General features: G+C 36.8%; 3 protein-coding genes across 5 annotated transcripts in view; 2 read left to right on the top strand and 1 right to left on the bottom strand.

Annotated features, from left to right (window-relative positions):
- Positions 1 to 690, top strand: part of atp6ap1la (ATPase H+ transporting accessory protein 1 like a) — a 14,273-nt gene extending 13,583 nt beyond the window's left edge. Inside the window, exon 7 of the mRNA XM_079596750.1 lies at positions 1 to 690. This exon is cut by the window's left edge and continues 837 nt beyond it. The gene's annotated coding sequence lies outside the window, so the exon portion shown is untranslated.
- A 2,428-nt stretch (positions 691 to 3,118) lies between these two features.
- pde12 (phosphodiesterase 12) lies at positions 3,119 to 7,718 on the top strand. Its single transcript, XM_079597142.1, has 3 exons — positions 3,119 to 4,596; positions 5,499 to 5,577; positions 6,731 to 7,718. Exons 1-3 carry the CDS (start codon positions 3,358 to 3,360, stop codon positions 7,180 to 7,182), a joined length of 1,770 nt encoding a protein of 589 aa, XP_079453268.1. The 5' UTR covers positions 3,119 to 3,357; the 3' UTR covers positions 7,183 to 7,718.
- Positions 7,719 to 8,129: 411 nt separating this feature from the next.
- Positions 8,130 to 15,000, bottom strand: part of LOC306990329 (ADP-ribosylation factor 5-like) — a 7,260-nt gene continuing 389 nt past the window's right edge. Inside the window, exons 1-6 of one of the 3 annotated variants that reach the window (XM_079597070.1) lie at positions 14,842 to 15,000; positions 14,515 to 14,595; positions 13,536 to 13,645; positions 12,408 to 12,479; positions 10,878 to 11,003; positions 8,130 to 9,172 (exon numbers count right to left, since the gene is read on the bottom strand). The exon at positions 14,842 to 15,000 is cut by the window's right edge and continues 389 nt beyond it. In XM_079597070.1, coding sequence (XP_079453196.1) covers positions 9,086 to 9,172; positions 10,878 to 11,003; positions 12,408 to 12,479; positions 13,536 to 13,645; positions 14,515 to 14,595; positions 14,842 to 14,908 — 543 coding nt within the window. In that variant the 5' untranslated portion in view covers positions 14,909 to 15,000 and the 3' untranslated portion in view covers positions 8,130 to 9,085. The remainder of the gene's footprint in view (positions 9,173 to 10,877; positions 11,004 to 12,407; positions 12,480 to 13,535; positions 13,646 to 14,514; positions 14,596 to 14,841) is intronic. The other 2 variants (XM_079597071.1, XM_079597072.1) reach the window with 2 other exon arrangements.

The following is a 15,000-nucleotide window of genomic DNA, read 5'->3' as shown; positions in this document are numbered from 1 at the left end:
ATCAGTGAAAACAGGAATGCACCCCCCCCCCCCCCACCCCCGATTATAAAAGTACTGATCGATAAAAACCTAAAACTCGAACAATTAATAAAACATACTGCGAAACCAGCAAATATTTTAACACATTTTCCTTGAGTTGCAAAAAAACACAAAAAAACAAGTAATTTATTAATTACTGATGTTATTTTGAGAATACGTATTTTTTAAAATTGTGTTATGGTATTTTTGTGTAGATTGTATGTTAACGCTGTTTTTTTTTGTAATTTCTTATTTAATTTTTGTGTGTATGATTTCATGCTGAGCCTTTGGCTGCGGTGAAGAGCGGCTTCTTATGAGTTAACTTGGATTTTTAATCAACTATTGAAGCAAAGCAACAGTGGAAGCAACATGACGTCTGTTGTGTAGTGAACATGCTGCATGCCAGTGGCTAGAGACATTTCACAACCAGAATAATCAGATGGTTTGCGTTGTACCCATGTACTGTATATTGCTAATAATCATAATGTGCTAATAAGAGAAAATATGTTTTTTTTTCATGTACACATGTATTTGGGAACATAATAATAGCTTAACTTTGTTCAGCAGACATTTATGCAGATAAAATGGAGATGTGAAATGGGCTATGATGTATTATTATTGTCCTCTCAATTGAGTTCAATAAAACCAGCAGCACAGTTGCGTTTCAAGATGATTTTGTTTTGAGCTGTAATAGAGAATGTTTGAATGGCACCATGAGATACAGGTGGTTGGAAATGAGTTGACTCAGATTATATTAAATCCAGTGTGTAGCAGTGATTTATTAACAATGAAATGTTATTTCTACAAACAATCTATGAGCTCTAAAAGAATGAAGCGTTTGCTAATAGCGCTATCTAGTGGTAGTATAAAATACTCGTGTTAGAGCTTAAAGGGACAGTTAGTTAACCCAAAAATGAACATTTTGTCATCATATACTCACCCTCAGGTTGTTATAAACCTGTATGAGGATCTTTCTTCTTCTGAACACAAAATAATATATTTTTTAAGAATATTGGTAACCAAACAGTTTCTGGTCCCCATAGTATTTTTTCTCTATACTATAGAAGTCAATGGGGACCAGAAGCTGTTTGGTTACCAACTTAACCCTCTGGTGTCCTTCGTTTCAGAGTCACACTTAGGACCTTCGGGACCAAATGGTCCGGGAGGGTGGGAATAATATTTATTAAAAAAAATGTAAAAAAAAATTTTTTTACTTGTTTTTTATAATATTTTTTCTTTTCTTTTTTGGTGTTTTGAGATAATTTTATGATTTGTAATTAATATTTATGCAATAATTATGACCCATTTTTTCCCATTGAATATAATATAAAAAAATTATTTATATGTAATTTTTTTTTTTTTTTTTTTTAAGCTGTATTTCATTTTAGAGTCAAGCCTTGGCCTCATGAAAACAATTTTTTAAATTATATTGGTGCCATCTGGTGGATACACTGAGCATTTTTATCACGCAATAGCACATTTTTACCACTAGATGGATTTACAGCTTTCTGTAGAAAGGCTTGCGAATTCTAGTGATTTTTGCACATATTTGCCAATTTTTTTTCAGGTTGTTGATTTTAAAATATAATAACAGTTTCTCAAAGACTATTTTTTGTCTTTTTTGTTTGTTTGTTTGGTTGGTTTAATATTTATGCAATAATTATGACCCATTTTTCCCCATTGAATATAATATAAATTTTTTATATATATGTAATTTTTTTTTTTTTTTATTAAAGCTGTATTTCATTTTAGAGTCAAGCCTAGGCCTCATGAAAAAATTTTTTTAAATTAGATTGGTGCCATCTGGTGGATACACTGAGCATTTTTATCACGCAATAGCACATTTTTACCACTAGATAGATTTACAGATTTCTGTAGAAAGGCTTGCAAATTCTAGTGATTTTTGCACATATTTGCCAATTTTTTTTCAGGTTATTGATTTTAAAATATAATAACAGATTCTCAAAGACTATTTTTGTCTTTTTTTGTTAGTTTGGTTGGTTTAAATGGTAATTTGAAGTGCCAGTTTTACTTTATAATACAGTCAAATTAGCTTTCATTTGTGTGTGTGTGTGTGTGTGTGTGTGTCTGTTTTGCACTCTTGATGTTTTAGAGATTCGTCCCTTCACTGTTGAGTCCTTTTTTTCTGGATCCTGGCTGATTTGTAGATTGTATGCACAAAAAAACTCTTGTGTTTTCATATTTTTGACAATTTCCCATTCATTTCCTAAGAGGGTCATTTTTGACCAAAGAGCAGAAGTGTGATGACCACTTAGCATGCTTGGATCATGACTTCAATATTTTTTGTGTGTTCACATACCTAATACCATAAAAGTCACCTAGTTTCGTAACATTCCGAAGAAGCTGTGATTTTTAAAAATTCAAAATAGATTTATGTAATCTGAATTTATTAGTGTGTATGTGTATAAAAGTGTGTTTGTGTGTGTGTGTGTGTGTGTGGATGTGTCTGTTTTGCACTCTTGATGTTTTATAGATTCACCCCTTCACTGTTGTGTGCTTTTTTTCTGGATCGTGGCTGATTTGTAGATTGTACGCGCAAAAAAACTCTGTATTTTCACATTTTTGCCAATTTCCCATTCATTTCCTATGGGGGACCATTTGGACCCGAAGGTCTTGAGTGTGACTATTTTTTTTACAACCACTTAGACAATTCAAATCCTGTCGCCAATTTTTTTGGGTGTTCATATACCAAGTACCAACAAAGTTACCAAATTTCGGACCATTCCGATGAAGCTATGATTTTTGAAATATGGTTATATTATTTTTTGTATTTGTTTTTCCTACGTTTTATAGTAGCGCACTTTACTGTTAGATGTTGTTGTTGTTTTACTCTAATTTCTATTTATTTATTTTAATCTTTTTATATTTATTCATTCGTTTGTTTTTACAATGTTTTTCCCTCTAAACTTCCACGCACATCTCCAGAAACGTCTCGAACCCCCCTGATTTAGAGGATACCACGCAATGTATAGTAATCTTCTAATATAATAAAGTATTTGTTAAAAGGAAAATAAAACAACATCTACAAAAACTAATTTAAAACCAAACTAAATATATCGAATCTTGTTCTCCGAATAACAAGGATACAATTAAAATATTGAGATCAGGGGTTTCGTTATTAATCGTGTTCGAGGACACATCACGTTAATAGTGTTATAGTTTACTAATATATTAAATGATTTAATTAAGGTGGTATTAAAGAGAACATTTCATTTTATACCCAATTCTCCGTACACGTGTCGAATCTAGTGTTCTGAATAATCAGAAAGCTTTTCGATCACGGAAGCCACCGGTCCGGTAGTTTCTCGCAAGGTCCTCATGTTGAGTCGCGTGTCATTTGCAAGTAAATTATTACTTTTCCGTTTTATTCCCCCCTTTTCAATCCCAACCCATAGAAATATATTTACCGCCCGGTTTAATATGACTATGGAGAGATGCGTAGTTAGATGTTTGCCGTGTGAGTCCAAACTGACCATCTCGTTTAGGCTCGACGGCTGTAATAAACAGATGCTGCGCGATCAAACAGAACCGTTAGGGAAAGTTCTGTCTCGAATCGCGTCCGGCACCATCAAAACACGAAGCAAAGCGAGAAGATTAAAGCAAAACAAAGGGAAAAGTGAGACCCCGGAAGTGGATAAACCCCAAATCAGTCTGTGCGTAAATGGAGATCACGTGTCCGTGGAGACTGTGAACTCTGATGCGTGGCTGGATGGGGCTGTGCTTCATGTGGGGGATTTGAAGTATAAAGTGGAACGAAATCCTCCAACATTCACTGTATCCGAGCTGCCATCGTCTCTAATGTCCGGGTTTCCAGTGTGCCCCAAGCTGGAGATAGAGTTTGGGGATCTCAAGGACTGTAAGTTCACGTGGCTCAAGGAAAGCTCACCTAATGCCCATATGAGAGGAGATACAGAGTGCTGGATGGAGGCAGGACTTGAGCGTGTGTTTACGCCATCTAATTTGGACATTGGTTTAAGGGTGATGTTGAAATGCACACCAGGGAATGGATCCAAGTTTGGACAACCCAAGGAACTGGTGTCTTCAGGTGCGGTGGAAGCCGGCCCAGGAACATGTACCTTTGATAACAGGCACATTTACACTCAGAAGGTCACAGATGATTCTTCACTGAGGGTTGTGTCTTATAACATCCTTGCTGACATCTACGCCCAAACTGATCTTTCCAAAACGGTGTTGTACCCCTACTGTGCACCATACGCCCTAGAAATGGACTACAGGCAGAATCTGATCAAGAAGGAGCTGTCGGGGTACAACGCTGATATAATCTGCCTCCAGGAGGTGGATAAGGGTGCTTTTTTAGATAGTTTATCTCCAGCGTTGGATGCTTTTGGGTTGGAAGGGGTTTTCAAAATCAAGGACAGACAGTATGAGGGTCTGGCGACGTATTTTAGAAGGTCAAAGTTGAAGTTGCTCGAGCAGTGTGATGTCGTGCTGAGAGAGGCCTTGACGGCAGATCCTCTTCATCGGGAACTGTTGGAGAAAGTGTCCACCAATCCCGGCTTGAAAGAGAAGATCGAAACCAGGTCGACGGTGTTGCAGGTATTTCACCGCAACAGATTAAAGACCTTAAATCTGGGATTTGACTCCCATTGTCCAAAAGGGCTACAAGACTTTTCCAGTGGTTTGGGATTTACTGGATCAGGCTTAAGGATTTTTTAAATTTTTTAATTTAGCTTGGTTTAATAGAAAAAAAAAAGTTAATCTATATATATACATAAAAAAAATGTTATATACACTAAGTCATAAATGTAAGTTTTTACTAGGGCTGCATAACGATTAATCGCAACTAATCGTTTGCAGAATAAAAGTTTTTGTTTACATCATATATGTGTGTGTACTGTGTATAATAATTATGTATTTATAAATAAACACACATGCATGTATATATTTAAAAAATATTTACATGTTTATAATATACATTTTAATATTTAAATATAATTTATATTATATATAATTATAAAAACTTAATATATAAATATATATTTTTCTTAAAATGATACATGCATGTTTGTGTATTTATATATACATAATTATTATACACAGTACACACACATGATGTAAACAAAAACTTTTATTCTGCAAACGATTAGTTGCGATTAATCGTTATGCAGCCCTAGTTTTTACCCTTAAGATTGTATTTATTTTATCATAAATTCAGTAAAACCTTAATTTTGTGAAATACTATTAAAATGTCAATTAACTTTTTCTATTTTAATGTTCAAATGGCATTTTTCTTTTCTTTCATTTATTTATTTTAAAATAATTTTATTTGTTTCAGTGTTAATTTTATTTATTTATTTTTACATTTTTCTCTCCACTTATTTCTCTAAAAAACAAAATCCTGAAGAATTTTTTTGGCTTATTTTAATCCTTGTTTTGTCTTGCTTCAAATTGTATCTATGCAAAACCAACAAAAATGCATCCCTTGCCCAATTCCTCAGGTGACCATTCTGCAGTCGTTATGCGACCCATCAAGGATATTATGTGTCGGAAACACACACCTGTACTGGCACCCTAAAGGTAAGCATCAATGTGAATGAAATGACTTTGATTTTAATTAAATTTAAACATATTGTTTATTTAAACAGGGAATAATCCATGTTAACATCAGTAAATTATGGAGTGCCACAAGGGTCTGTTTTAGGCCCTCTGCTATAATGAAAAGCTGTATTTAAAATATGATTGGTTTTAAATTCTTCGCTAAATTTTGTGACGTTGCTTTAACTTTGCTTTTCAAACTGGAAGAGTGAAAATTGGTTCGGAAAAATAACCAAATTCTCTTTAATAGACACACTGAGTGCTATTGTTTTCAGCGATGCGCAATGTTAACATCTGGTTTCATGACTCTTTAAAGGAGCACTCCACTTTTTTGGAAATAGGCTCATTTTCCATCTCCCCTAGAGTTAAATAGTTTTACCGTTTTCGAATCCATTCAGCCGATCTCCGGGTCTGGCGGTAGCACTTTTAGCATAGCTTAGCATAGATCATTGACTCTGATTAGACCGTTAGCATCTCTCTCAAAAAAATGACCAAAGAGTTTCAATATTTTCCCTATTTTAAAACTTGACTCTTCTGTAGTTACATCGTGTACTAAGACCGACAGAAAATGAAAAGTTGTGATTTTCTAGGCCAATATGACTAGGAACTATACTCTCATTCCTGCGTAATAATCAAGAACTGCTGCCGTACAGAAGCGCAATGATATTACACAGCGCCTGAAATAGTCCCCAGCTCGGTAACTTCCAATATGACCGGCACTTTGTAATATCATTGCGCTTCTGTACGGCAGCAGTTCGTGGATTATTACGCAGGAATGAGAGTTTAGTTCCTAGTCATATCGGCCTAGAAAATCACAACTTTTCATTTTCTGTCGGTCTTAGTACACGATGTAACTACAGAAGAGTCAAGTTTTAAATAGGAAAAATATCTAAACTCTTTGGTCATTTTTTTTTAGAGAGATGCTAACGGTCTAATCAGATTCAATGATCTATGCTAAGCTATGCTAAAAGTGCTACCGCCAGACCAGAGATCGGCTGAATGGATTAAAAAACGGTAAAACTGTTTAACTCTGGGGGAGATGGAGAATGAGCCTATTTCCAAAAAAAAAGTGGAGTGCTCCTTTAAAGGTGAACAACATCAATGTGAATGAAATGACGTTCTATCGTGTTTTCAGGAGGAAACATTCGCCTGGTCCAGATTGCTGTGGCCCTGAAACACATGAAGCAGGTGGTGATGGAGAAGCATCCCGGAGCCAGGCTTATATTCGCGGGTGATTTCAACAGCACGCCGTCCTCCGGCCTCTTCCAGCTCGTCTGTGAGGGATCCGTCTCGGAGAATCACGACGACTGGGCCTCCAATGGCCCAGAAGAGCAGATCCAGGCGGCACTCACTCACCCGTTCCAGCTGGCCAGCGCTTGTGGGGTCCCGGCCTACACCAACTACGTCGGGGGCTTCCAGGGGTGTCTGGACTATATATTTGTGGAGCCACATGTGCTAGAAGTGGAGCAGGTCATTCCTCCGCCCAGTCACGAGGAAGTCACCACCGCTCTGGCCCTGCCGAGCGTCTCGCACCCGTCTGATCACATCGCGCAGGTGTGTGACCTCAAGTGGAGAACAAGTGACTAACATTTGCTTCATGCACATCAATCATCAAATGCAAAATGCATTTGTTTACTTGGACCATATTATAACTAAACAAAGCTTTTAAATAAGATTTTCATTTCAGCATTGTATTTGTATTTATCATATAGGTTCATTCTCACTTGTACAATTCAATATTTATGATGAGGATGAATTTCTGTGTGACATTTATCAAATGACTCTATTGACTCCTACTTGGAGATATTAAAAGCTGTATTTAAAATTGTTTGTGACGCTGCTTTAACTTTGCTTTTCAAACTGGAAGAGTGAAATTGGTTCAGAAGAATAACCAAATTCTCTTCTAATAGACACACTGAGTGCTATTGTTTTTTTTTTAGCGATGCGCGATCTCAAGAAAATCGTTTGGTTTCATGACTCTTTAAAGCATTAAAACGATGACGGTTCATTTCTTTCTTTAAAAGCGACCAGTTATCACAGATCGAGCTTTTGTTAATACTAGGGATGGGCATTTTTCAAAAATATTGCATTCAAATATTCGTGCTAATAAAATTTGAATATTCGTTTATTTAAATGACGTTTAATGAAAAAGACGTTATTTTTTAAGTACATTTTTTTTAAAGTTTTTGTCACCATTTCTGAAGTAGCTTACGATTAGGCAATATACACAAGTTTACATAGTTTTCTTTTAATTGAAAGCATTAAATAGGTGGCCTGTGTAAACAAAAAAATATAAAGAATGAAAGGATTTAAGCTCAAGCAGCGCGAACGCCTAATAAAGCAGAGTAGCAAACTGCGCCAGTTATGATTATCGCGTTTATATTGTTTCACGTTTATGTTGAGAAAAACAATAATATCCACAATCACATGCAATGCAGGGGTGACAGCGCCACCCAGTGCATTTAATTATAACTGCGAGTTAGTGCTTGGGATTTATCAGGGACTCACTGCATTTACGACCTGCAAACTATTTACAGCTTCATAAATTCGAATAGTATTTTATTTTTCAAATAATAATTACAGATCGAATATTGGAAAATTTGAATATTCGTGCACATCCCTAATTAATACACAACCATACAAGTGATGCATTTCACACTATCACACTTTTATTTATTATGTTTTATGCATTTTTAAAAGGCGAACAGCTAGATGATTAATAGCATTGAATATTTTTTCAAACGCTGGGAATAAAAACACCTGATAAATATTCTGAACAGGTTTATTCTCAATTTAAATGGTAGATCAAAAGCAGGTCAGGCAAGTGCGTTCACACAGTAAAGCACAGCGCGTTTAAGGCAATTGTGATTACATACAAAATAAAAAGGCTGCTTATTTACATCAGACCTGTTCCTAATATAATCTTATGCATATTAAAAGCGTTTAACTAATGCTTAAATCAATGCATTGCCAATCTCTTAAGTGTGCTATTATAAGAACAATCTTTTATTTATGAAATGCATGCTTCTCTGAGAATCTTTCCTTGGATGTATGACATGCAAACGTTCGGGAACGATGTATTTGGAATGAAAAAAAAATGAAAAAAAATCTCATTAATATTAACAATGCTTGATGTACAAGTACAGATCTTAAGTCTAGTGCGTACTGAAGTACACTTACTGTAACAAAAAAATCCAGGGCTACTGCAAGAGCTCCTAACAAATGTAGTAGTTTTCATACTTTGGTCAAATCTATAGATTATATGGCTACATACATCAAGAGGAATGAATCTGGGAGAAATGTCAGTCAAGGTCAAAGGTGCAACGGAAAAAAAAAAAGTATTAAAATGCACTGCCAAAGATTGACATCAGCAGGTGAATTTTTGGTAACAATCCATTGGAAAAGGTGCATGAACCGCTCCTGTGACAGATCAATCCACTAATCATGTCCTTTGGAACAGCGCACATCCTGTTTGAACAGGAAGTGCAGTTTAATGTTTGGAGAGCTGCTCGGAAAGCCAGTCTAATCCCTCGTATAAACCAGTCCCTTGAGTCGCACAGGTCGCCTGGACATACCACTGATAAAGAGAGAGTAAAAAGGTCAATATTAACATATTCTTACCAATAACAGAGAGTTGTCAAAAAGTACACAGACCTGTGACAAATCAGATGAGCGCGTGAGTAACAGATGTCAAAAGTATTCACATTCATTACTTCGGTAGAAGTATAGATACTTTTTTTAAAAAAGACTTCTGTAGAAGTGTAAGTATCACCTCAAGCTTTTTACTCAAGTAAAAGTACTGGTTTCAAAATTACTTAAAGTATAAAAGTAATGTAAGGAAAAAAATCCCATTAAAAGGATAATTCCGGTATTTAGCACTTCGAGTCGATTTTCTAGTTTGTTTTGGATAAAGTGGTGTTCGTTGATGTTCCAAAACAAGTAGCGTAGCGAAATAGTTTCTGTCGTGTTTTATTTGGCATTTTGTAAAATCCCATTGATTTCCGTTGGAGGACTCATTGCTCATTGATAGTACTGCGCTACCGGAAACTGAAAAGGGGGCTGTTTATATTTGGTTGTAGTCTTTTTTACGGTCTATGCGCTAGACACCGAGTTCCGTACAGCGTCCTTGTACGGCAAAGTGGTTGTCGCCATCAAGTGGTCGGGAGTGTGCTAAGGCTTCGACTCAAATATCGAGCGGAAGTTTATACGCGGTTGTGAGGGATCTGAAAAAATAGTTCCACTATAGCAAATAACACGGATTGAAATCATACATTTGCGCCGATATATTTGTTTAAAATCATCAACGAACACCACTAACCACTCGGTGAGTTGCACAGTTTTAAAAACGAACGTTAAGGGTTGTTTTAAGGACATGTTTGTGCATGCCGGTAGACAGCCACTCTGAAGCGGTCAAAGGCGATTCTAAAATAGTCAAAAAGTCGAGACGGGAACCATCGTCAAAATTTCTGTGTCCACCACTCTAGTTCATCCAAAACAAACTAGAAAATAGACTCAAAGTGCTAAATACCGGAATTATCCTTTAATGGCAAAAGCTTAGGCCACAGGGGCCTATAGTGCACTACTCCACCTCCTCAAAAAAATGTTTTCTAAAGGCCATAATGACTATAATGTTATTTTAAAATGTTAATGTTGAAAAGTTTGGGATGCACTAGGCTTCAGCCGCATATATGCCCATTGAAAATGAACGCATTTATTGCGCATAACGACCCCAACACTGGCTATGACCTTGCTGGAGTGTGACGCGAGTTGTGTCATGTGCAACCAATAGGGTGTCGGAATGGTATATGTTTATACTTCTCATCCAACCACATAATCAAATTCACTCTATCCGTATGGTGCAATTTATCTGGATTTGTTTTTGTTTTAACGATGACAAGCCGGAATGAAAACAAGCCAAAATTAAATGGGAGTAACGACTAACGAGGCTATTTTTAAAATGTAAGGAGAAGTTTTAAAAAAATTACACCAGTAAAGTATAGATACCCAAAATTTCAGAGGTGTTTATGATTCCACTCAACAGCACTCAAAGCGTCACATTTTAAAAAATTTCAGTACCGAAGTCGGTACTTTTTGACAACTCTACTAACAGATACATTAAGTATTTAAATACATGATGAAACTTCATATTACACGTAACTGATTCATGTATACATTTGCTCCAAGGTAAATACATATTATTAACCAGTATTAAAACATGTATTAAATGGAGCTTATAATTATGCATAACTATTATAATAATATTGCACATTAAGCTTACTCACAGTTCTGCTTCGGAGTGCTTGCAATCCAAGTTTGTCCGTCAACTCACTGATGGGCATCGCATTCGGTAAATCTTGTTTATTTGCAAAAACCAGCAGGACGGCATCTCTCAGTTCATCTTCCTGAAGCTGTTGAATTTGGAAACAGAAATACTCATAATAAATATGTCACATTTACGGATGATTTGTGCACAATAAAGCAAATGTTTTGTCAAAATGCCCCAATTGTGCTATTTTAAAGCTTCCTAGTTTTGTTTTGGAGGTCTGCTACAATAGGTTCATATGCATCCGAGGTAGGGCTGTCACTTTTGTGAAAAAATCCTTTTCGATTTTCGAGACATAAGTGTTCATTGTAAAATCGATTTTCCATGTCTAAAGACGTTTCCATTTTCAACGCCAAATATAGGCCAATCCACGGACAACTAACAGGCATTAGGACGAACGTAAAGAGGGAGCTTGAGACGCACAATATTTCTGATGATTTATTGGCATGAAATTTCGTGTACAATTACAAACAGGAGTGTAACATTCTCGAAAAGCAGAGTGGACTGCCATAACATCAATGAAAAACATTACTGCAGGCTTTAGCATGGCATCACCATTAGAAATGTCAAACAAATTTCACCTACGTAGCCTGTAGCCCGAGTCTGTTAGCTATCTGTAGCCTATGCTTGAAATTTTCTAAATACTGGCGACACCTTATGCAGAAGTAGGCTATAATTTGCTGTCATGTGTGTTTATCAGAACCTGCAGTTGCTGTGTGATGCGTGTTCGCTGCGGGCGTATCGTGACGAGCTGGACGCGCTCTGAGAGAAAGCGCCTTTCAGACAGGGCACGGCATTCGCGGCGCTATGAGACCCATTCATTTCAATGGCTTGCGAGACATTCTGTTTTGTGAAAGCAGCTCTTTTGTTTTTACCTCCAAAACACACCAACAATTGGTCAGATCTATGCCATTGGACTGTGCGGTTCAATGGCTGAGCCATTCAATAGGCTACAGATAGCGCGAGACGTTTTGTTGCTGGGTCGACCAAGCGGTGCGCACGCCGCGGTCAAAGTTCAACCGCGCAAATCGCGTTGTATCTGAAGCGCAACGCTGAACCTAGTTCCGGGAATTCTGCGTCCTGAAAGCCGTTAAAATTGATTCCCTATTTTCATTTTCGAAACTTGTGTTGGTTGGTCCGATCGATTTTCGAACAAAAAGTGACAGCCCTAATCCGAGGTCAAAAAACATTTTAACTTTCTCAAAATACTAAAAACAAAATTTGAATATGGTGCAAAAGTTAATTTATTTCAGTAATTCAACTTAAAAGGTGAAACTATAATATTATATAGACTCATTACATGCAAAGTGAGATATTTCAAGCCTTTATTTGTTATAATTTTGATGATTATGGCTTACCGCTTATGAAAACCCCAAATTCAAAATTAGGATATTGTGAAAAGGTTTTCATAAGCTGTAAGCCATAATCATCAAAATTATAACAAATAAAGGCTTGAAATGGTTTTAATCCGAGAAGGGCTTTTCCTCACCATCTTCTGAAGCTCTTCTGCCGCTTCTTGTGCTCGCTCGCGATCGTTACTGTCCACAACGAAGATCAGACCCTGAAGAAACAACACAACGGGTCACATTCAGAGTAAAAACATCAGGCAGAAACTAAAAAGCACAAGTTCTTCTCTAAAAGACTCAAACTGAATGCACACAAAGCTGCATCACATTGTGTTAGACTCAAATCAGTCGGTGCTGCCCAAACTCTTCAGATCATCAGACTCATATCTGACCCTGGATCACAAACCCAGTCTGGAGTCGCACGGGTACATTGTATGGGTCAAAATTATCCATTTTTCTTTTATGCCAAAAATCATTAGGATATTAAGATCATGTTCCATGAAGATATTTAGTAAATTTCCTATCGTAAATATATAAAACATGTATTTTTGTGAGTGAATGCAGCACAATCGTGAACATAAATGCACAACTTTAAAGCAGATTTTCTCAATGTTTCGATTTTTTTGCTCCCTTAGTTTCCAGATTTTCAATAGTTGTATCTCGGCCAAATATTGTCCTATCCTAACAAACCACACATCAATGGAAAGCTTATTTATTCAGCTTTCAGATGATGTATACATCTCAATTTCAAAAATGTTACCCATGTGACTGGTTTTGTGGTCCAGGGTCACAAATGATCAGGGATCTTGTTGAAAACAAATGTGAGCCACTATCCAACTTCCTTGCAAATGTTAAGAATTACACATTTTTGCAGTTTTTTGAAACATGTCGATTTTCCATTATGAGTTAATTGATGATGAATTATCTCAAAAATCCAGCAAAGAAAAAGAGAATTACATGAACAGAAGAGAAACTGTTCTGTTCTTCAAATCAAACTCTAGTAAAGGCCGTGCCAGTTCAACTTAATCCTAATGGAAATACCAACATCCTCTACAAAGAACATCAACGGCATCCAGCCAAACTATAACTACACACCCGTAGTTGTTGTTCTAGCAGCTCACAAGGCTGGACGATCAAACTCAATCAGAACGGCCATGGCAGAATGAGCAATTCATCGGCTGGAATGCTGCGACTCCACAGTTGTCTGACTATCTCAACGTGTGCGAGGGGACGTCCTGCTGTGATGTGAGGCCATCTATGCATGCGTTTACCTGGGTATTCTGGAAGTAGTGTCTCCACAGAGGCCTGATCTTATCCTGACCACCCACATCCCACACGGTGAAGCAGATGTTCTTGTATTCGACCGTCTCCACGTTAAAACCTAAAGGAATCACACAGGGTTGGGTGCGTTAGCATTTAAAGGAACACGCTGACTTTGTGGGACTTTAGCTTATTCAGCGTATCCCCCAGAGTTAGAGAAGTCCATACATACCCTTTTCATCTCCGTGCGTGCCGTAACTCTATCTGACGCACCGACCGCTAGCCTAGCTTAGCACAAAGACTGGAGGTAAATGGCTCCAGCTAGCGCTTCGCCTTCTGAGAATATAGTTCCCAGTATGTATACGGTTAGAAGATGGTTGTGTCTCATGTGACCTTGTTATTTGTACACGCTGTGACTACAAATCACAACATGTAAATAGGAAAATGTTGGCGTTATTTTGTCACTTATTGGGAGCAGTATGCTAGCTGGAGCCATGTACCTCCAGTCTTTGTGCTAAGCTAGGCTAGCGGTGGGTGCGTCAGATAGAGTTACGGCACGCACCGTGATGAGAAGGGTATGTATATGGACTTATCTAACTCTGTCGGGATCCGGTGAATAAGCTAAAGACCCAAAAAGTCGGCGTGTTCCTTTAAGAGATGCAGATTTTTGCAGTTGTTCGCATCAAGATGAGAGTTTCAGTGTAATAAATCAATAGCAAATATCACAAAACCTGTCATGGAAATAATGTAAAAATGTAAAAATCTTCCATTCTTCATTTCCTTTAGGCAAAATATCCTTTTGACGGTAAATATTTGACTTTAAAATGGATGTTTTTGTGAGAATATCTCTTAATTTAAGGTATATTTATTATAATGGGAAAGCCTATGGATATCAACACTGCGAAGTCCCACGTATAAATCTTTCATACATAAATTCATAAATTGAGTCTTTTGGTGTCTCATTTGTCAGTATTTGATCTGTTATCTTACCTATAGTTGGAATTGTTGTGACTATTTCTCCCAGTTTGAGTTTGTACAGGATTGTGGTTTTCCCTGCAGCATCCAGACCAACTGAAGGAGAACAGGAAACAAATCACGACAAACACTTTGGAAAACTTTGCATAAAATACTTCCTCCTATTCTCTTGTAAACCAAGTAAACACCCTAAAACGATACGTGACTTATTCACGGATTTATTTTACTACCATTTAAAATATTAGACTTGTATATAAACAGCTTGAAAAATATCAACAGCAAAATATCCTTTTACACAAAAATAGTCAGTTAGCTAATTTAGAAAACCAGTTTCCAACTCACCCATGAGAATTCTCATCTGCTTTTTCCCAAACAAGCGAGAAAAGACACTTGAAATGGTCAAACCCATGTTAAAACAGCTCAAAAACAACTAAACAAAAAAAAGTGTAAGAGTCAAACACTTATTAGAGTGAAACTATGAGGAGCTAGCCTTTAGCACAG

Source organism: Phoxinus phoxinus (assembly GCF_949152265.1).
Source record: "Phoxinus phoxinus genome assembly, chromosome: 22".
Taxonomy (NCBI): Eukaryota; Metazoa; Chordata; class Actinopteri; order Cypriniformes; family Leuciscidae; genus Phoxinus; species Phoxinus phoxinus.
The sequence above is the reverse complement of the archived record's forward strand: the minus strand, read 5'-3'. Positions and strand labels throughout refer to the sequence as shown.